Genomic DNA, 21,776 nt, shown 5'->3' on the forward strand with positions numbered 1-21,776 from the left:
TGATAAATGTGGACATGGATTGCATATTAAATGCTAGCGAACATTGTTTACTTGTATATGGCACTGACTAGTCAGGGATACTGACCTAAGAGTCAGAAACGGCATAAGCGTCCTGAATGCAGGGCCGAATGAAGATTAGATCTAATCGATATCAGCATTGAATGACTCTAAGGCATTAATGCTGGACCGAGCCTAAGGTCGATGAAACTTATAAGCGCTTGGCTAGTCTAAGACTAGTTACTGAGAGCTAGGGCCAAAGGCCTAGGTGACTGTTTGTCACATGGCTAGGGAACAATGTTCCATAGTTATGACTCTAGAGTCATGAGGAAGGTTATGTTGGTGACTAATCACCATGCACCTATCCTGTTTAAACTAGTGAAATGCTCACTTATTTGTTAAGCCCTGGTGACCCTATCGTCACATGACTAAAGGGAACTGTCCCCATCTTAGTGACTTTTGCGACTGTCACCTATCTGTTTTGGACTAAAAGTCCTGAATGATTATTATGATCATTGTTGATATTATATCATGCTGAGTTCTCAGAGGAACTAGGGGGTTTACCCTATTTTTGCCGCTTAGGTCGGCGGGGTTGTAAATTTGAAACAGTGGTGACCTTTTTATACTATAAACAACTTGTAAATGTTTTGATTAGCTCATGAGCAGTTTATATACTTAATGAAATATATCATTTCCTTTTTATTGATTTTCCACCTTAGCCTGTTAATAACACTTAGAGCACGTTAAAACCAAAGGATTCGGGTAGCGGGTCAAATTTCCGGTTCACCGTTCACAGTAACTGTCCTGGGGTAACCAGGGCGTTACATTTTCTGTTAGTGAAACAATTGTGTTAGCAAAAGCTAATCTTGATCAGTGGGTTTCAGCCCAAGAAAAGAATTTTCAACTATCTTTGGTGGCTTTCAGGCCTGAAGATGGGCAGGTGTGATGACCAAACGAGCTTTGAACAAGATCGAGATCAATGTTGACGCAACTTTGTTTGAATCTGATGGGCAATATGGTTTTAGTTGTGTTGCCATAAATGATGAGGGTCTACTCATGGAGGCTAGAGTTTTCTACAGACAAGGAAAGGTGAAGCCTGAAATAGCTGAAGCTATGGGCGAAAATGAGGCGCTTAGTTGGATCAAGAGGCAAGCTTGTTCTAATGCTATTATTGAGTCAGGCTGCCTAATAGTGGTTCAAGCATTTAAAAGCAAAGCTTGTATGTTTTCTCCTTTTGGTTTTTAATCCAAGACTATAAGAGTCTATTGTCTAGTGTTTCAAATGTTTATTTGGTGTTTGTAAAATAATCTGCAAACAAAGTTGTTTACTATCTAGCGAGAATTTATTGTTTCCAAGCTGATGGTGTTATTAGCGGGGGAAATGTGTCCACTAAACTTTTATCCATGTTGTTTGAAGATGATTTATTTTAATAAAATCAACATTTTTATTAAAAAAAAAAACATAATTTTACTGTAAATAAGGTTATTTTACATTAAAAATTATATTAATGTATTCGCCTTTTGATATCAAGCCTTAAATATTTATATTAAAATCTCTATTATTTGAAATAAATAAAATTATTTTCCAAAATTATTTTTAAAAAAATATCATATTTTGGAGTAGGTACGCACGTAGACAAAATTCTAATAATTTTACACGTAAAAAAACATATTTAATTTAAAAAATATATATATATATATAAAGATGGTGGAATTAAACTATGAAATACAAACAATCAAAGTAATACTAATTAATTTTATTGAACACAAAATAGAATTCCATTCTTAATTATAAATCAATCCTACACCGTTATATTTTTTTATATATTATTTATACATTAAAAAAATGTTTTGATTGTTTAGAGAATATATATTTCAATGGAAATGATAGAAACTAATACAACACTATTTTTAAAACACAAATAAATATAGACAATATAGAAAAAGAGGAGAATATAATACAAACTCAAAGCAAAAGATACAAATAAAATAACAAGAATACCTAAGTAAAAACTTTATCACTTACACAACCTTAAGCGAAGAGTAATAGGGATCACTAGACTTGAACAAGATTCGAAACTTTTGTCCAAAAACTTATTTCTCTCTATTCTCTTAGCACTAAGGGACTCTCAAGTTTAGGAAATAGTTCTCTAGAATTATTAAGTCTTATTGTTTTTCTGCCAAGTGCTACAATTGATGAAAAACTCATATTCATAAGTGATCAAATAGTCTCTATTTATAGAGTTTTTGATCACCATTTGACTTTCAAATTTCACCAACCCCCTTGCCGATTATCAATGATAAATTGGGTGTTTATGGAATTAAATAGATTATTTAAGAGTTACATGGGGAGTTACAACGTTCAAAACATCAAAAAGATGCTTCAAAACAGAAACGGTTATGTTACTGATTTGTAACCCTAAGTAACTGCTTTGGTTACAAGCTACCAAAATTTCCCAACTCTTCTCCCATGCAATTTTGTAACATTCAAACATTTATTGGCTGTCAAAATAATATCCCTAACAGCTATAAAATATTATAGCATATGAAAATCAAATCAATAAAATATAACTCTATTTAATGATTAATTATGGTGATATTTTGGGAGTTACAAATGTGGTTACTGATTTGTAACTTTTATTTCAGTGGATATGTGCAAATAAATAATTGATTGTAGTCATGGTTTTAGTTGATTATAAATATCTTTTTGGCTTCCCTAAAATGGAATATTTTAAAGTTGGTAATGACCCACCCCTTGTTTCAGTTAGAATGAGTCCCCTGGAAGCTCGAAATGATCGGTCAAAAGAATTGATCTGTTTAGTTATGTTCTTCTCCTAGTCCGAGTGTATTAATATTTAATACTTTCATCCAGTACAACCTCACTCTTTTAGCCAGCCAACATCGAAAGACTTATTACACCCTTAAAGATCTATCCCCCAAAGATAGAAAGAAAGATAGTTAGATCAGGGACAACACTTGTGTTTTGAGTCATCCGCGTTCAATAAGTCAGTGAATCTTTTTATTTATATATTTTATAGCGGAGTAAATGACGGCTAAAATATTCAATATTTTTAAAATATTGTAGTTTTATATCCAATCTATTTTTTAGCGGTAAATATATTTAATGTCTTCAAAATGTTACACTGTTATATCCAAATTTTTTATTTTGGAGGTAAATATACCTAGTATTTTTAAAATGTTGCACTTTTATACTTATTTTTTAAAATTATTTTGAGAAAAATAATAAGAAAGCAAATGAAAAATATAAGATTTTAGTTATTTTGTAAATTTTAAATTATTTTCACTTTCAAAATAATAAAAAAAATCAAGATTACTAAAATTAATCAATATAATTCAAACTTATATTTTTTCTTTACTTTTTTATTAAAAAAACTTATATTTTAAAATGAAGAAAATATATAAGCTTTAATTATTTTAGATCATTTTTATCAATTTTAAGAAAATATTTATTAGTGTTTAATTTAAAATAGTTCTTTTGAGAAAGAATAAGAAAGATAAAATAATTTAAAATTTTAAAAATAATTAAAATTTTATATTTTCCTTCACTTTCTTATTATTTATCAAAATAATAAAAAATATATATAAAAGTGTAATATTTTAAAAACATTGAGGATACTTACCGCAAAAAAAAGTTTGGGTATAAAAGTACAATATTTTGAAGACATTGAATATATTTACTGTAAAAAAAAAAATTAGGTATAAAAGTGTAACATTTTGAAAATATTGAGTATTTTAACTGCTATTTACTTTTTATAATAATACTTTAATAAAAAGTGTTAGCCATTCTTCTTCCACTAGACTTGTAAATCATTTGTTCTTTTTCCTTATCTCTTCCAGTTTACAAGATAGAAGGCCTGTTGAAATGCTCTTCAACCCATTAGGAGTACCTTCACGACTATGCCTTTGCGGCCCACACGTCTGTTTTTCTTGACAACTGGATGCACGAATCTTGCTCTACCACCCCTTATCAAACAAAAGAAAGAACACCAGTGTGAGGAGCCCCAACGAGGAAGGTGTTAGTCAGTCTCCTATCATTGCTGCTGTTGACCTCTCCTGTCCAGCCACAGAGCAGTTCGCAGCAAGATCTTTCTCAGGCACGGTAGTCCTACCTCAGTCTCTTTTCTTTGAAATTGACAAAATAATATTTTGTCACACTCATTTAATCCACATTATATTATTTTTGTAAAATAAATAATATAACATTCATTCACCAATTATAAATTATATTTATTTAAATATATTTAATTTGGAGGACATAAATAAGTTAATTATTGGAGAGTTTTGTCAAAATTTTAAGAATGTGAACCTAATTATACATTTTTGCTGCAATATATAAGCACAATAATAATAATAGGTAGATGCCACCTACTCAAGTCTCTCTCTCTCAATGGCGTGACCGAGCACAGCAATACCGATTGTGACCAATCGAGTGTACGCACTATCTATATATATAGCTAGCTAATGGTCCACGTGTTCGAAGATGATTGGTTCTCTAGTATTTTGTAGGTAATCCGTGTACATGAGTCGTGAAGTTAAAGAAATGTTCACTATATATATATAATAATAATTATTATAATTATTATTAGCTAGGGAAGATTGTATTTAGTGTTCCTTATTAACTAATTTGTTTTAATTATTAAGACATAAAATTAATCAAATGAATATGGATATGGATACGGAGATGATTAAAGAAGAGAAAGAGAAGGAAGATAATAATGGAGTGGGGGCGACCATATGGGACTGCGGTAGTCCTCTTTACGATTCTTATGAATTGGCTTCTATGGGTCATCTTCTTCAGAAGCATACCATGTTGCCATTTTTCTCATCTTCAACTTCTAATGGCCGCCGTCTGATCAACATGGCAGATCATCAAGAGAGATTCAAATTTGGATCAGGAAGAAAGATCAGTAATTATTACAACAATAAGAAGAAAGTTGAGAAACCAAAAATATGTAAGGGTTTATTTTCTCGTTGTTTTATTTCATAAAAAAAAGCACTTTAGAATATAAAGTTAAAAAAGGCTTGAGATCATGATTTTGTTTCTGTTAAATATTGTTAATTAGCATATGTATGATCTCGAAATCTATGTTGGTGCACAGATTATTCTAATATATAATTTTAATTATATAACTATATAGATTCTTTGTATCCTATTATAATGATCTTTTGTCATTGTTATATATGTATAAATATAGTTGCACTAGGAGTTGTACATAAATTGTCAACTCTCTTTATATGACAATTTTTGTATACGAGGTTCACTCTAGTACTATTGGTAGAGTTTTTTAGTTTTTTTGAAAATTGCGTCGAAAATTCTTTAAAAGTAGAGAATATACATAGTCATAAAAAAAATTGAGCAAAAAACTGTTCACGGATCGAAAACACCGAAGAGCCCCATCAGTAACGCTTAAAGTGAAGCTCTTAAATGAGAAATTTCTTATTGGGGTTTGTTTGACAATGATTTTCTTACATTTCTAATTTAGTTAATACTAAATTATTTGTCTCTATTTAACAAAGTAATATTAAATGGGAAATTTGATAAATCATGCTTACATTAGCTTAATATTTAAAATTTGAACCAAAGTTAACCACCATATGATACAAATGCTCATCTTTCATTTAATACCAAAAATATCCTCATACATTTCCTCTCTATTCTCCCTCTTCCTCTCTACCTTTCATTTAATAGCTTAATAATTAAAATTTGAACCAAAGTTAACCACCATTTAGAATGTTGTTTAGATGTTGGATCTGTAGTTTGTTGGTATTTTTTGCTGTTTTTTTAGTGAAAATCGTGTTCTGTGAAAAGCTGCGTTTTTTTTTGTTCCTTGAGTTTTTTTCGAAATGTCCGATAGTGTCCGATAGAGGCCCGATTCGGGCACGATAGTTATTGAGTTTCAAGGTTAGGGATAAAGGTCCGATGACAACCCGATGGTTGCCCGATAGTCAAGGTTAGGGATGGTGGTACGACGGTATTACGATAGTGGGTACGATAGTGTGCAATACTGTAGTTATTTCCATAATGGGTACGATGATGGTACGATATTAGCACGATAGGTGTACGATAGAATTTGTTAAGTAGTTACTATAACATCGTAATTTTAGAATTTGTAGTGGGACGATATAGGTACGATGGTAGTACGATAATAGTTAGTTTCAAATTGTTAACTTACTTTGTCAATGGTACGATGATGGTACGATAGTGGGACGCTAGTGGGTACGATGGTGTATAATACTGTAGTTTTTGCCATAAATGTACGATGATGGTACGACATTAGCACGATAGGGCAACTATCGGGTAACCAAAACTATCGAGCAACCATCGGGTTTCCATCGGACCTTCATCCCTAACCTTGAAACTCAACAACTATCGTGCCCGAATCGGGCCTCTATCGGACACTATCGGGCATTTCGAAAAAAACTCAAGGAACCCAAAAAAAACGCAGATTTTCACAGAACACGATTTTCACCCAAAAAACTACAAAAAATACCAATAAACTACAAATCCAACATCTAAACAGCATTCTAAATAGTGGTTAACTTTGGTTCAAATTTTAATTATTAAGCTATTAAATGAAAGGTAGAGAGAAAGATGGAGAATAGAGAGGAAAGGTATGGGGGTATTTTTGGTATTAAATGAAAGATGAGCATTTGTTTCATATGGTGGTTAACTTTGGTTCAAATTTTAAATATTAAGCTAATGTAAGCATGATTTATCAAATTTCCCTATTAAATTAACTCAAGTATGGTTATGGTCAAGCTAAAACTTGATTATGTCCATAATACTTGATATTTGCTTTCTATTTTTTTTTAATTGACAAAGGACACGATGGATTTAAAAATTTTGGTTAACTAAAGATAATGTTATACAATTTTGTAAAATATATGAGTGGGCTTTAGTATTAACTAAATTAAAAGAGTGCAAATAAATATCGAGAAAAAGATTAAGTAGTATCAGCTCAAGTTTTAGCTCTTTTGAACAATTTTAATCTATGTAGTTTTCATTTCATTTCATTTGTCGTGTGGACAATGTAATTGTTGATGATCTTGCTAAGATTGCTAGGATCTCTAGCACTGGTGTTAGATATTATCAATCTTAGTTTAATGAACGAATCGTTGTAGCAAAAAAAAAAAAAAATTAAGTAGTAAAATAATATAATTAAAATTTATATGAAGAAAAGAAAATAGAAGCGAAAGAAAATATAGAAAGAGGCAGAAAATTAGAGGGAAAAAACAGAAAACATATTTTTTTCTTAGTTGTTTTTTGGTATGTAAGAATGAAAGAAAATTTATTTATTACAAAATTATTATATTATTCTTAAATTATTAATATATAAATTATTTTATAATTTTTTTTTTGTAATTTCTCTCACTAATATGTTGTTACAAAACTTTTCTCTCTATTTTGGAGGAAAATGTTTTTTGCGAGCATAACTCGAATATATTTTATTTTCTCTTACTTTTCTTCTTTATCAAACATAAAATTAATGAGGTGGAGATTCATCGCCTAAAAAAAGAATAAAAAATAGATCTGAATGGTTCCCCATTCTTGATACAAGATTGGCGCTCCCTATCCCTTAATTACTATGTTATTAATTTTAATTTTTAATATATATGATAGGCATACAATATTTTTTTTATATTTAAAATATAACTATCACCTTTAAAAAAATTGTCTTCTTATATTAATGTAAAATTCTTATTTTATTGTAAATTAATGGTTATTTTTAATTTTTGTATAAATGAATCTCTTTCACGATCTCCATTAACAAGAATTCTTCTTATCATGCTCAATAAAGATTGTGTAGGGACAAAAACAAAAAACGAATACCATAAATGGAAATTAGGGGTGTGAGCAAGAGGGAGCATTCGCCATCCCGAGTGCATTCCTAATAATGGGTGCCTCCTAATATCTAAACATTCGAGATTAGACATTGAAATTTTACTCTCTTTTTTCCTAATATAATTTTGTTGAAATTTAATTAGACAACTATTTGTGAGCATCGATCCATTCACATTTGCATTCTTACTATAGGTGAAGTCTCTCATTATAAGCTCATCTTAGAAGTCATTATGAAATACTACTACAAAAGAAATAGACTTTTATGATGCACATTGTGCTTCATAAAAAAGATATTATATCCTTCTTGTTTTTATTATGTTGAGCTATAATAAAATAATACGAGACTTATGCTCGGTGTAATAAGTAAAAAAATACACATCAGACATCGCCGCTCGTTTTTTTTTTCTAAAAAATAGAAAAATCCTAGAGAAATCAAAACATGAATAAAAACAATAACACTAATTCAATACAAATCGAATCCAAATGTCCAATTAAACAATTAACACCATGAGAGAAAAAAAAATCAAAAGTTAGCCATAGCCCATGTGCCCTTTCCCTACTTAATATTACAAATGCGAAAGCTATAACCTAAAAAAAAAAAAACCTTATATTATGCTATTCATGTGACCCATACAAATTACAAAGAAAGCCGAGTAACTCCAATTATTCTCTGATCGAGATAAATAGTAAAAAGTTATAATATTCAATTATATAAATACCCATAGATATTTTTTTTAAAAAAGATAAAATACATACATAATAAAAAGTTAAAAACTCCAACTTTAAAATTGTTTTAAAAAGTAGCCAATCACTTTTTTTAATGAATTATTTCTCCAATCTCACCTATGGGTTCACATCCCTAAATATAGTATGTTGACTAGTAGAGTAGTGATGATATATTATTAAAAAATAAAGATTAATTTTGAATTATTATTAGCATAATTGTGTTTTTTTTAATTTAATGGTGATTGTTTACACGATGAATGTATTAACATGTTATCGGAGGTTAAAACAGAAAGTTAACCAATGACATCAATTGCAAAATAATAATAATGCAATTATTATTTATAAATGTTATTAAAATTTTAAGAAAATTCATATACATAGTTGAAAAAAAAATCAAATATTATAAAGAATTAAAATATGATATGTATAAATATTCGAGTCAACGAATTATAATCAAAAGTTATAAGCAAGTCAATGAATTTTTGTATAATATAAGAAAAACAATAATTAATAACATATTTATGGCGATATACGGTTAAATTAATAGTGTGGAGTTTCCACCCTAATCAAGAACACGTGGTAACTCTTGGAGTTGTCTAGTCTGGTGACTAGGTCGTATGTTTTCTCTCTCGCGTGAGTCATCGAAGGTCAACAGAAAGTTTTCGTTTCTTGGAAAGCAAGGTTTGACTGGGGTTGGTGGCGATACAATGGCTGACAGAGATGAAGAGGTGGCAGAGTTGACGTCTAGATGTGCGGATCTGCAACTATTGGAAGGAGAGGACGCTGAAGCGGAATATGAGGAATCGGCCATTGACGACCCGTTGATTGATCTACGTTGGTGCTTAGTGGGGCGGTTCTTGGTGGATAATCCAGTCGACTTTGAAGCCATGCGAAACATGATGGCTCTACTCTGGAAGCCAGGGAAGGGTCTTTATGTCAAAGAAATTGGTCCGAATCGATATTTATTTCAACTGTATCATTCCATTGATCTTGAACGCGTTCTTGAAGGAAGCCCGTGGACGTTCAATAAAGTTCCACTAATACTTGCAAGACTGAAGCCAGGAGACATACCAAGGGAGGTCCATCTTCATACGTTGGACATGTGGGTCCAAGTTCATGACTTGCATCCGGAGTTCATGTCGGAAAGGATTGTTCGAGACCTTGGAAATTTCATTGGTACGTTCGTCAAAAGTGATGAAAACAACTTCATAGGGGTCTGGCGGGAGTACCTTCGAATACGGGTTACTGTCGATATTGATGTCCCTCTCAAGAGAAGGAAGAAACTGAAGAAGAAAGTGGGGGTTGAATGCTGGGCAAATTTCAAATATGAATTTGTTCCTACGTTCTGTTTTATATGTGGTATCATAGGCCACTCTGAGAGGTATTGTCCGAAAATCTTTGAACAACCAGCCGACACCATTGTCAAGCACTATGGATTGTTCATGAAGGCGGCTCCGAAACGTATCAAATATGCGGCTGGAGCAAAGTGGTTGGTAGCGGGGTCGGTTTCGCAGATTCATCTGGATGAGCAGGGGCGATTAGGGGCAGGGATCAACAGTGTAGGCACTCATGGTAGGGGTGGCAGAGAGATCAGAAATCCCGAGCAGGTAGGCGGTATGTCAGGGATACGCATTCATGATGGAGGCAGTAATGCAACATTGAATGGGAATCACAAGGGAAAGAATATTGTACCAGATACGGGTAATGAAGGAATCTTCCAAGAGGAGAATGAGGTGATCTTGGAAGCAAAACGAAGGAGAACTGAAATAGCTAGCCACGTGGAGAGCAGCGAGATGAGGAAGACAAGTGATGTTGAGATGGGCATTGGGGTTGAAAGTGAGAAGGATCATATAGACTCATCCGATATCAATGGGTCAACTGGTGACAATGAAAACAGACAGGAGGATGCAGTATCAAAAAACGGATATGGTGCGGGTTCCTTGGGGGGGGCTCGCCGACAATCATGAGCGTCCTAAGCTGGAATTGCCGTGGGCTTGGGAACCCAGGGACTCTTCAATTCCTAAAAGATATTATATATCAAAAGAAACCCAAGATTGTTTTTTTGTGCGAGACTATTTGTTATAAAGATCGGATAGAAGCTGTGGCTAGGCAATTACAATTTGAGGGGTGTTTTGTGGTGGATGCAGTGGGCAGGGGAGGTGGTCTAGCTTTGTTATGGAAGAACATGGATGAGATTGTAGTTCGAGGTTATTCGCATAATCACATTGATGTTGAGGTTAGCATAGGCGGTCTGGAGACATGGAGGTTGACAGGATTGTATGGTGAGCCAAATAGGGCTCTTCGTAGAAATACCTGGAATCTAATGCGTTGGTTGAAGGATGAATCCCTGTTGCCTTGGTGTTTGATTGGCGATTTTAACAATGTTATTAGTCAGTTGGATAAGCTTGGGGGTAATCCGTATCCTGCAGGGTTGATTGAGGGGTTTGCTAGGGCGGTTGAGGAATGTGGGTTGCATGATTTGGATCTTTCTGGGCATCCTTACACATGGGAAAGGGGAAGAGGTTCGTCAAACTGGATACAGGCTAAACTTGACAGGGCAATGGTTTGTGCAAGCTGGATGCATAGGTTCCATTCAGCTCGTTTATTCAACTTGGAGGGGGCTACGTCGGATCATAGTCCTCTATTTCTTGACCCGCTTTACAGAGACATTTCTTATCGCTTTTCTGCGTTTCGCTTTGAGAACGCTTGGCTCAGAGAGCTGAGCTGTGTGGATATCGTAAAAGGAACCTGGGAGTCGCCTGATTTGGTTTCGTTTCAAGAAAAAATGGATGCCTGCAAGCGAGCCCTTAGAAGCTGGGGTCATACCATCACGGGGAACTTTCGGAATCGTATTCATCTTTGCAAGCTCACTATGAAGCGGTTCAGGAATCGAAACGATGCTCAGTCGGTGGCTGCTTTCCTGGATGCAAAGCGTAATCTCGATGAAATACTCCATCAAAAGGAGGTTTATTGGCGACAGCGGTCTAAGCAACTGTGGCTCAAAGGAGGGGATATGAATAGTAAGTTTTTTCATGCCTCGGCAAGTGCTCGTAGAAAGAATAACCAAATACACAGGCTTCAAGGGGAGGATGGCAGGTGGAAAGAGTGGGGAGATGGTTTAGCTGAGATTATGGTTGACTACTACAAAAGGATTTTTGCATCAGAGAACACAGAAGTTGAGGAAATTTTAGCAGGCATTCCTCATTCTGTCACGCAGGAGCATAATTTGAATTTGGTGCGGCCAGTGGAGGATTCTGAAGTTAAAGATGCTTTATTTCAGATGCACCCGGACAAAGCGCCGGGACCGGATGGCATGACAGCAGCTTTTTATCAGAAATTTTGGCCTGTGGTTGGGCCAGACGTGATCCAGGTGGTTCGAAATTATTTCAGTGATAGCTTACTGCCTAGAGGGATTAATGAGACCAATTTGGTTCTTATTCCCAAGAAAAAAGATCCAGTGACTATGGGGGATTTGCGTCCCATAGCTCTTTGTAACGTCTTGATGAAGATCATTACCAAAGTGCTAGCTAATCGATTGAAAGGTCTTCTAGGGACTGTAGTCTCCGACTACCAAAGTGCGTTTATCCCGGGTAGATTGATCACTGACAATGTTATGATCTCCTTTGAGATTCTTCATTACTTGAGAAGGAAACAGCAAGGTACTAGGGGGTATATGGCCTTGAAGCTCGATATGAGCAAGGCATATGACAGGCTGGAATGGGAGTTTTTACAGAGGATAATGATACAGATGGGTTTTTCAGACCGGTGGGTTCAATTGATTATGGACTGTGTGCGTTCGGTGACTTATAAGATTGTTCATGGTGGAGAAATGCATGGCCCTATCATTCCGACACGTGGGATCAGGCAGGGTGATCCTTTATCACCGTATTTATTCATTATTGGGGCAGAGGGGCTATCGGGTCTCATCAGAAAAGCAGAGGAGAAAAAATGGTTACATGGATGCAAGGTGGCACGTGGGGCTCCTATGGTCTCTCATCTTCTTTTTGCTGACGACAGCTATCTTTTTTGTAAAGCAAATGTCAGGGAGGCTAGCATAGTTATGGATTTATTGGCCACTTTCGAGAGAGCTTCGGGGCAAAGGATTAATCTCCAGAAATCTTCAGTTTTCTTTAGTAAAAATACAGAGCAGCAGGAGAGAGCAGATGTGCTTGGGGTCCTTAATATGATGGAAGCTAATGAGCATACTCAGTATTTGGGTTTGCCGAATATAGTAGGGAGACAAAAGAGTGCTGTGTTCGGGTTTCTAAAGGAAAGAGTCAGAAAACGGATTCAAAGCTGGCACAGTAAATTACTTTCAAGAGCAGGTAAAGAGATTCTTATCAAATCGGTTGTCCAATCCATGCCGTCCTATGCCATGAGCGTATTTTTATTACCAGATGGTGTTTGTAAGGATATGGAGAGGTTTATGAGCCAGTTCTGGTGGCAAACATCGGCTTCAGCAAGAAGAGGGATTCACTGGAAGAATTGGGGCAAACTCACTCTTCACAAAAACAAAGGTGGCCTTGGGTTTCGAAAATTGAAGGAGTTTAATCTGGCCATGTTAGGTAAGCAGGGATGGAGGCTCCTCACAAATCCTAACTCTCTGGTGGGACGAATTTTTTCAGCTCGATATTACCCAAGGGGATCGTTTTTGGAGGCTGGTTTGGGGTCTAACCCTAGTTTCATCTGGCGGAGTGTTTTGGCGGCTCAAGATTTGGTTCGGCGAGGGGTTCGTTGGAGGGTTGGATCGGGGAGGGATATTCCCATCTTGAATCAACCTTGGCTTCCTAACCCGAATGACCCTTTTGTCCATTCGGTTCACCCAGGTCTTCAGAATAATTATGTCTCCAGCTTAATGAAAAATAACAGGAAAGAATGGGATGAAGAAATGTTGGAGGATCTCTTTAATGATAGGGACATGACTCTTATTCGGAGCATACCTCTGAGTGAATTTGAAGACAGAGATGTGTGGTATTGGGTGAAAGAACAGTATGGGGTTTACTCAGTTAAAAGTGCATACCACTTTCTTCAAGAGCTCAATGGTCAATGGGAGATGAATGACAGCCTTAGTTTTTGGGGTAAATTTTGGAAGTTAAAAATTCCCCCAAAAATTAAGAATTTCATGTGGAGGGCTCTTAGTCATTGTTTACCCACTGCTCACAATCTGAAAATGAGATTTGTGCCTGTAGATAACATTTGTACTCAGTGTCGTGGAGGCCCTGAAACCACTTTCCACTGTCTAGTGGAGTGTCCGTTTGCTAAACAATGTCTGTCGAAGGTGGTGGCTGGCTTCTCGCAGAGGGGATTTCTAACCTTCAATAGCTGGTTTGCAGATATTTGTACTCAACACACCGCCGATATGATTGGCAAAATTTCAGCTGTTTGTTGGGCAATCTGGAAAGCCCGAAATGACCGAGTTTGGAAGGCCAAAGAAGCTGGGATAGAAAGGGTGGTGTTTCAGGCAATTACTTATCTTGATAGCTGGATGGTTGCTCAATCGAATGGAGGGGATTTTCATCAGGAGGCTCGGGAGTCTTCTGTCTCTGTTGAGCGTTGGACCAAACCAAGACAAGGAACTATTAAGATTAATTGCGATGCATCAATTTTCACGGCTGAAGGGCGATTTGGCTATGGGTGGATTGCGAGGGATCACATTGGTAATATTCTAGAGGCAGCTTTGGGCTCTAGAACTGGTAGTGTTTCTCCTCTTCTTGCTGAATCAATTGGCCTGAAGGAGGTGCTTAGCTGGATCAAAGAAAGGGAGGCGGAAGTAGTAACCTTGCATCATGTTCCTCCTCTGAGTTATGTGATTGAACTGGATTGTCTTCAGTTGGTCCAGGCGATGTGTTGTTCTTCAGAGCTGATGTCGCCTATTGGATTGATTATTTCTGATTGCAAGCGGTTACTTCATTCTTTGTCAAATGTAATTTGTTCTTTTGTTAAACGTTCAGGGAACAAGGCGGCGCATTGGTTGGCCCGCTATTCTTGTTCTACTCCTGATCGTAGATTCACTGGGGAAACTATTCTTCTTGAGTTGTATGCAATTTTGCAGACTGATAGTTATTAATACAGAGTTCTCTGGTTTTTCAAAAAAAAAAAAAAAAATAACATATTTATGGCACATATGGAAGCAAGAGTGGCAACAATGTTGTTTGTTGACTATTTCAAGTTGGTTGGAATTATTTCTCATACATTTTTTTATGTCGACAAAAATTGAAAATATAAAAGGACAAAATTTAAAGTTCTTTAAATTTAAGAGAGATTGATTATTAAACTCTAGAAGAGTCATAACCATATAACATTAAATTGGAGTTAATGGCCTTTATTAATTAATTCACATGTGTTTATTATTGTATTCTAGTTAATTATGTAACATATAAAGAAACAACCAAAAAAACAGATGTCATCATATTCAATAATAATAGATTTTAGTTTGTTCAATTACTTAGTTTGGCAATTATAATCTTACGTATTCAAAGTAAGGAATGATATATTAAAACAGTATTAAAATTCTCTTCCTCTCTCTCTCTCTCTCTTTTATTCCAATATTTTTATAAGTCAAATAATAAAATTTAGCATGTAGTATTTTTTATTTAATTTTACATATTGTAAATAAAATTTTATGGAGCACCTATATCGATAATGCATGATCTTGATTATTCATCTAGATTGTACACTTAATCTAAACTTTAATCTTCTAAAAATAAAAATCCTAACTTTCTGACCTTTCATTAGTATAATATATAATTATGATCGTGCCCTATTACTTCCCCCATAAATTTTGAGTCTCAAAATATCACATAATTGATGATTATTATTTTTTTGTTTACTTTTTTTAATGCTTGATTTTAAAAATATATTTTTTATTGAAGAAATTTCTTAGTTTACCAATATGCATATAGGTTCATCAATACAGCCAAAAGACAAATCATGAGAAGAATCTCACATAAATCAAGGCCCTTTTAACTCTAATTAATAATTAATTGATCAAGTCATACCCACCAAGTGTTGAAATGTCATTATCATAGTTCCACATGTTTATATGTGAAAATTGCTAAAGGTATCACTAACGCTCAACATTATATAAGAATGTGATATATTGTTATTGGTGCAATTCAATATCGACTCCTACTTATTTGAATTTAATAAGTATTATGTAGCATCGTTAACTAATCATATAGTGCCTCCTCATATGGTGTTGAACACCTTAAAATACTAAATAATAACACTATGTATATATATACATATGTATGTTTTTCTATTTTATTTTTATTTTTTATCACATAAGCCAAAAACATTGCCACCTAAATTACTAAACTAAAACATCAAAAATATAAAAGCAATTATAATTTAGCTGTTTACTAAAACAATTTTTATTGGGATTTTGTATGATAATTTGTATTTACTTAATACATCAATCTTAACATTATTTATAGTAGGATGTTTCATAAATATCTTCCCCACATAAGTAGGGGAAGTAATATGACTTGACTAAAACCTAATCTAGTATGTCTCACAACTTGCTCTCATAATGTTTGCTCCAAAATTGGATACAATGTCTTTATTTATGTTTGAATATTATTTTCTTATTTTTTTTTCAATCTTAATTTAATATGAATAACTATTGTATTGAAAATTAATTACCCATAATTAATTACTTAATGAAATAGAAAGATTATACACCTTTTTTCTTTCTTATTTTCATCATAATTTTGATTTAAAAATGTAATGTGAATTAAATGTTAGAATGTAATTTAGTTACCCATTTATATATATAATATACACACACCTTTCACATTTCTTTAAGCAATATATTTTTTGAAATAATTTGAGCAATATTTCTAATGCCTACATTGTCTTAAAACAATGTTTCAAATTCATAACCTTGCAAAATGACCTACTTTTGTAAATGTCAAATATTTTTTTTTTATAAAAAAACTTAAAATTTACAAACAAACAACATATAACTCTTTCATTAAAAAAAAAAAAGAAAATAATGACAAGCAGCAATACAAGATCATTTTAGAAAAATAAATGGAGATTTTTTTCTTCTAATTACTATGAATTCAATAATAATTTTTTACTTTTTAAAAAAATTGTAATAGTCACTGAAACTTGTGTATATTTTAGAAAACAATAGTGATGTTTGGTAATGCTTACAAAAAAATAGTTATTTATTTAATTAATTAAAAATTTGATAATTAAACATAAAATTATGTCTAGTAACTTTATTTTTATTTATTATTTTAAAATTTTTTAATTAAAATTCATTAAATTTTGACAATATAATTTTTTCACTTTCAATTTTTTTTAAACCATTTTCAAATTTTCATTAATTTTTTTCTTCTCTTCTTCAAATCAACATCTTATTTTGTATTGTTAAACAAAAAATAAAAATAAAAATTATCAAACACATTTATTATTTTTTGTTTTTAACAACAAAAAAACAAAAATAGTTACCAAATATATTTTTATTTTTAAAAAATAAAAATAATATTTCCATTTTTATATTTAAAAAATTCAAAAACAAAAATTTTAAACAACACAACCAATATATATTTTTAAATAATAAGAATAGTAATATGTATTCTTTTGAAAGAAAAAAAACCCAAGTATTTTGGAGAGAGAGATTGAGAGAGTAGGAGCATGTTTTCGTTCTGAATACCAAGTCAACGGCAAACACTGCTGGGCTGGCCTAGCTTGCTTTCCAAGACCATCTAGTAACATACATGGCAGAGGCTCCTTCAAACATTCACAGACGCGTGGGCTTTTTCAAGATAGCGAAGCTTCACTGTCTCAACGGTGCCGTTTCATGCATTACCACTCCTACAAACAAAGACAATCTTTAATTTATTACTACTTCGACACACGAAGATGAGGAAAAAACAATCGTATAACAACAACATTTTCTCGGAAAGTTGTTTTCTTTCCAACAAATCTTTTTACATTTACATTGATAACCCCAACTTCTCGGTTTTAACGATAATAAAAACAAGCATTTGCTTTTGTTTTCTTTCTTTCTCTCTCTCTTTCGGAAAGACAGTTTGATGAGTTCGTTATTTGTTTGTATCTAAATGTATAAAGGCAAAAGTGTGAGACTTTGATTTGAAAAAGCTTAAAGTTGTATGTCGTTTTCTTGGTGATAATCTCGTCTTTCTTTTTATGGGTTTTGTCCTGGATTTTTATTGGGAAAATGGGTTGATCCTGAAGTGGAGTTTTTCTGTTTTATTGTCTGTCTTTTTGAGGTGAAAAGGTTTGTGGGTTTTTAGGTTATTTGAGCTTTGGTTTGAACATTTCAGTGGTTTTCTGGTTCTGGGTATTCCTTTGTTTTGTTTAATAATGTCTTCTGAGTCCAAAGTTAGGTTAGTTCGCTGCCCTAAGTGTCAAAATCTATTACCAGAACTCCCAGATTACTCTGTTTATCAATGTGGTGGCTGTGGTACTATTCTTCGAGGTACGATCATTTATTTTGGTTTATTTTTTTGTTTGTTTGTTAAAAAAAAATCACAAGAAAAATGGATATAAAATGTCTGCAGTTTTTTATCCAAAATTTTGAAAATGTTCAAGTGTTCACTTATATTACTTTTCTTTTCTTTGTTTTGATTTGCGAATTGTGACCTATTTAAGGACCATTGTAGTGATTCTGGAATTTTTCTTTGTTGTGCTTTTTGTTCTTTTGATGCAGCAAAAAAGAAAGTCCCACAGACTGATGTGTCATCCGAAAGGTCAGATGAAGAAAAGGGTGAAGGGGGTTCTGAGAAACTAGAGAATTTGATGGAGAAAAGGAGTGGTAATGTGAGTTTGTCTTCTGAGACTGAAACTGGGAATTCTGGGATTAAGATTATTAGGAGAAATGAGAGAGTCCCTGTAGAAGTAAAAGTTAATGTCATTAATGGGTTGCAAAGAACAGAAAAGAAGCAGGTTTTGGTTGGGGAATATGTTAGTGTTAGTGAAGAGTTAAGCAATTTAAGACTCGAGAAGAGTGTTGAAGAGAAAGAACATCGTTATGGTGATAAATATAGTCGAATGTCAGAACCCCGGATGGATCAGTGGACTCGTGGAAGTAATCAATATATGGACATGAACAGATCTGAGTCTGTTAACTCGAGTGTAGGAGATATGACAGCCCAAGTACATAGGCTAGCAGGGTCCTTGAGATCGAAGGCAGCAGTGGATCGAAAGGGTGTAGGAAGAGGTAGGTATGAGGGGTTTTATGGGAACAATGGCTCTGTTGCTGAGCATGGTAGAACACCAACTTTGGGTTATCCCGACGAGGGGCCATCAAACAATGACCCGTATTATTTTCATGGCCATGAACAGCAGATGAATAGCAATAATCGTGTCAATGTGCCTGATGGAGTTGAAGATTTAGAGAAGGAACGAGCTGAGCTTATTAGAAAGCTGGATGAGTTGAAGGACAAAATTAGCAAATCATATTGTGTTGCAGACAAACCTGTAGAAAGGAAACCTGTGGATAGGACTCCGCATTATCCTTATGGCAATCAGGGTACTTATAATGCTTCTATGCAGCCACCTGCCATGGAGATGCAGATGCCAAGGGCTTACTCCAACTATAGTCATAGACCACCTTCTTTTATGACTCATCATAACATTGATGTCCCAAACTTCTATCCTCATCAAAATCAATTCTTGAATAAGGTTCCAGAATATAAGGATTCAATGCAGCCACAGATGACAAGGAGGCCTCACCTTCCACCGCCCCATCAATACCCTCACACATCTCCTCACGAATACTATTCGGGACAGTATAGAAATTGTGATTTAGATCCCATCACACCGTATCCACATGAAACCTATTCCCATCCTCCTACATGCTCTTGTTTAAGATGCTACAATCAGAATTTGAGGGTTCCTCCCCGAGTCCCACCCACCAAAGATATAGCCAATTCAAATTTTTACCATCCTGAAGTTCCTGTTACATCTGGGCCGCAGAGTCATCCTCCGCCGCAGTCTCTTGATCCAAAGCTGCAAGCCAGATGGCCAGTTGGCCATGATTCAGACAATGACCGTGTTGGTCAACGAAGAAGGCTGGTGGAAACCCATTGGACTGGGCGACTTTACCGCCCCATTGCTGGTGGTGCTCCATTCATTACATGCCATAAATGCTTTGAGTTGCTGAAACTACCTAGAAAGCTTAGAACGAGAGACAATAATCCTCAAACGCTTCGGTGTGGTTCCTGCTCAACTTTAATTTTAGTTGAAATTGAGAATAAGAAGCTTAGTTCTTCTGATCCTGAGGAACTCAAGCACGTGTCTGCTAAGACTGACCGAAATTCTCCAGATAGCCCTGTAAGTTCAAGTTGTTTGAGTGTCAAAGGCGCCAGCTCCTGCTCTGAAGATTTTAAAAATTCAGGTTACAACTTCCGGTTGGCTGATATGGGAAACAGTTCCCCAGTGGAAGATGAAAGACTGAACTTTGACGAGTCTGAGAAGATGTGGGGCCATTATTCATCACCTTCCATCTCTTCTAGGGAAGAGGAGAACCAAGATTGTGTGACTGCCCATGTTTCTGAACCTGCTGAGATGCCTTTAAAAGATTCATTCTTTCCAACACCACCACGCTCACCTGTCTGGCAAGAGGCCAATAGTCCTAAGCATACCACAAGCAGAAATGTGCAGGGAAGCAAGAGCAAGCGAACGTTGCGTAACAATATGGTCTTTAGTAGGATCTCCTCTCAAAACAGTTCTGTGAAAGATTCAGTAGAGGCCACTGAATTGGATGTTTCCTTTAGTGAATATCAAAACCAAACTATGCCTCAAGACTCTGCAGAAATGAACAAAGAAGATCAACTCAAGTTCAACAAAAGCAGTGATTCCTTCGTTGTAGGTTTCATCAAGAAGAGTTTTAGAGATATATCAAGATCTAATCATAATGGGGAGACTGAGAGGCCTAAGGTTTTTATTAATGGGCAGCCCATACCAGATCGTGTGGTCAAAAGGGCTGAAAAGATAGCCGGCTCAATTCGCCCTGGGGATTATTGGTAAGTATGCAGACTAAAAATCATGTGGTGTATACTAAATATGTCTTTCAAAACAATATGCAACTAATTTATGAACGTTATATCATATAAAAGTAAAAATACAACTAGATTAATCTAAATTTATTTTATATTTGAAACACTCATGATGCTTTTCTATCAGGTATGACTTCAAATCCGGATTCTGGGGAGTCATGGGCCAACCTTGTCTTGGCATAATTCCTGTGAGTTCAATGGATTTTTGGTTTATAAATTTATTCTGTTGTCCATACTGCTGAATATATAAACAAAGCATTTTTTATTGCCTTCAGCCATTTATTGAAGAATTCAACTATCCCATGCCAACAAATTGTGGTGCTGGAAACACTGGTGTCTATGTAAATGGGAGAGAGCTTCATCAGAGGGATCTAGACCTACTCTCCAATAGAGGACTTCCCACAACGAGAGACAAATTTTACATTGTTGAGATTTCTGGGAGAGTTTTCGATGAGGACTCTGGTGAAGAGCTTGATCCCCTTGGCAAGCTTGCTCCAACGTAAGTTCTACAAACCGGGCATTCAGCTTTTAGTTAATGATTAATAACACAGCCATGAATTTTATGAGGAGAACAAACTCAATTTTATTTAGCACAATGTCATCTTCTATCATGGTTGTGCTATGCTAGTTATGGCTTTATCACTTGTTTCTTATCTACTGTTCTGATATACTGTGCTGTCATATCACTTTTCGATTTTATGACTAACCAGGATTGAGAGGACAAAGCAAGGATTTGGAATGAGAGTGCCGAACATGGTATTATGATTTGGAACCATCGATTTTGTTCTCCACGGACTTGTTCGGTTTCAGATTCTCCAGTTCTTCAAGGATAAAACATCAAAAGGTGATCACCTCAAATTACCATGTTCTTTGGATGACCTCTTCTTAATGGAGGTTGCAGAGCTAAAATCCTTTGATTTTGATGTATGTATTAGTAGTAAAAAAAACTACTGCAAAATCATTTGCATGTTCATATATGTTGTCAGGTAGATGAGGCTCTTTAGATTATTTCTTTGGTTCTTTTTGGCTAATTCAAGTCAAAATTCTTTTAACTATGCTATTTTGCAACAGATACAATTTTATTTGTATCACAATATTCAGCTGGTGTAAATTAACCCTGGAATCTTTTTTTGGTGCATTGTTTTTCCTATTCAT

General features: G+C 34.5%; 2 protein-coding genes across 2 annotated transcripts in view; both read left to right on the plus strand.

The window, feature by feature from the left end:
• The first annotated feature begins 4,618 nt into the window (after nucleotides 1–4,618).
• Nucleotides 4,619–21,776, plus strand: part of LOC133834102 (uncharacterized) — a 61,577-nt gene continuing 44,419 nt past the window's right edge. Inside the window, exon 1 of the mRNA XM_062263603.1 lies at nucleotides 4,619–4,969. Coding sequence (XP_062119587.1) covers nucleotides 4,675–4,969 — 295 coding nt within the window. The 5' untranslated portion in view covers nucleotides 4,619–4,674. The remainder of the gene's footprint in view (nucleotides 4,970–21,776) is intronic.
• On the plus strand, nucleotides 17,211–21,752 carry LOC133778567 (protein ENHANCED DISEASE RESISTANCE 4-like). The gene is made up of 5 exons (XM_062218540.1): nucleotides 17,211–18,040; nucleotides 18,272–20,588; nucleotides 20,749–20,809; nucleotides 20,897–21,120; nucleotides 21,332–21,752. Exons 1-5 carry the CDS (start codon nucleotides 17,926–17,928, stop codon nucleotides 21,384–21,386), a joined length of 2,772 nt encoding a protein of 923 aa, XP_062074524.1. The 5' UTR covers nucleotides 17,211–17,925; the 3' UTR covers nucleotides 21,387–21,752.

Source organism: Humulus lupulus, chromosome 5 (genome assembly GCF_963169125.1).
Source record: "Humulus lupulus chromosome 5, drHumLupu1.1, whole genome shotgun sequence".
Classification (NCBI taxonomy): Eukaryota; Viridiplantae; Streptophyta; class Magnoliopsida; order Rosales; family Cannabaceae; genus Humulus; species Humulus lupulus.

What these genes read in the sequence shown, in the direction of transcription:
- LOC133778567 (XM_062218540.1), top strand. Translation starts at nt 17,926, where the DNA reads ATGTCTTCTGAGTCCAAAGTTAGGTTAGTTCGCTGCCCTAAGTGTCAA. An exon ending in CTTGTCTTGGCATAATTCCT is followed by an intron (nt 20,810 to 20,896) that starts GTGAGTTCAATG and finishes TATTGCCTTCAG; the next exon opens with CCATTTATTGAAGAATTCAA. An exon ending in CTTGGCAAGCTTGCTCCAAC is followed by an intron (nt 21,121 to 21,331) that starts GTAAGTTCTACA and finishes ATGACTAACCAG; the next exon opens with GATTGAGAGGACAAAGCAAG.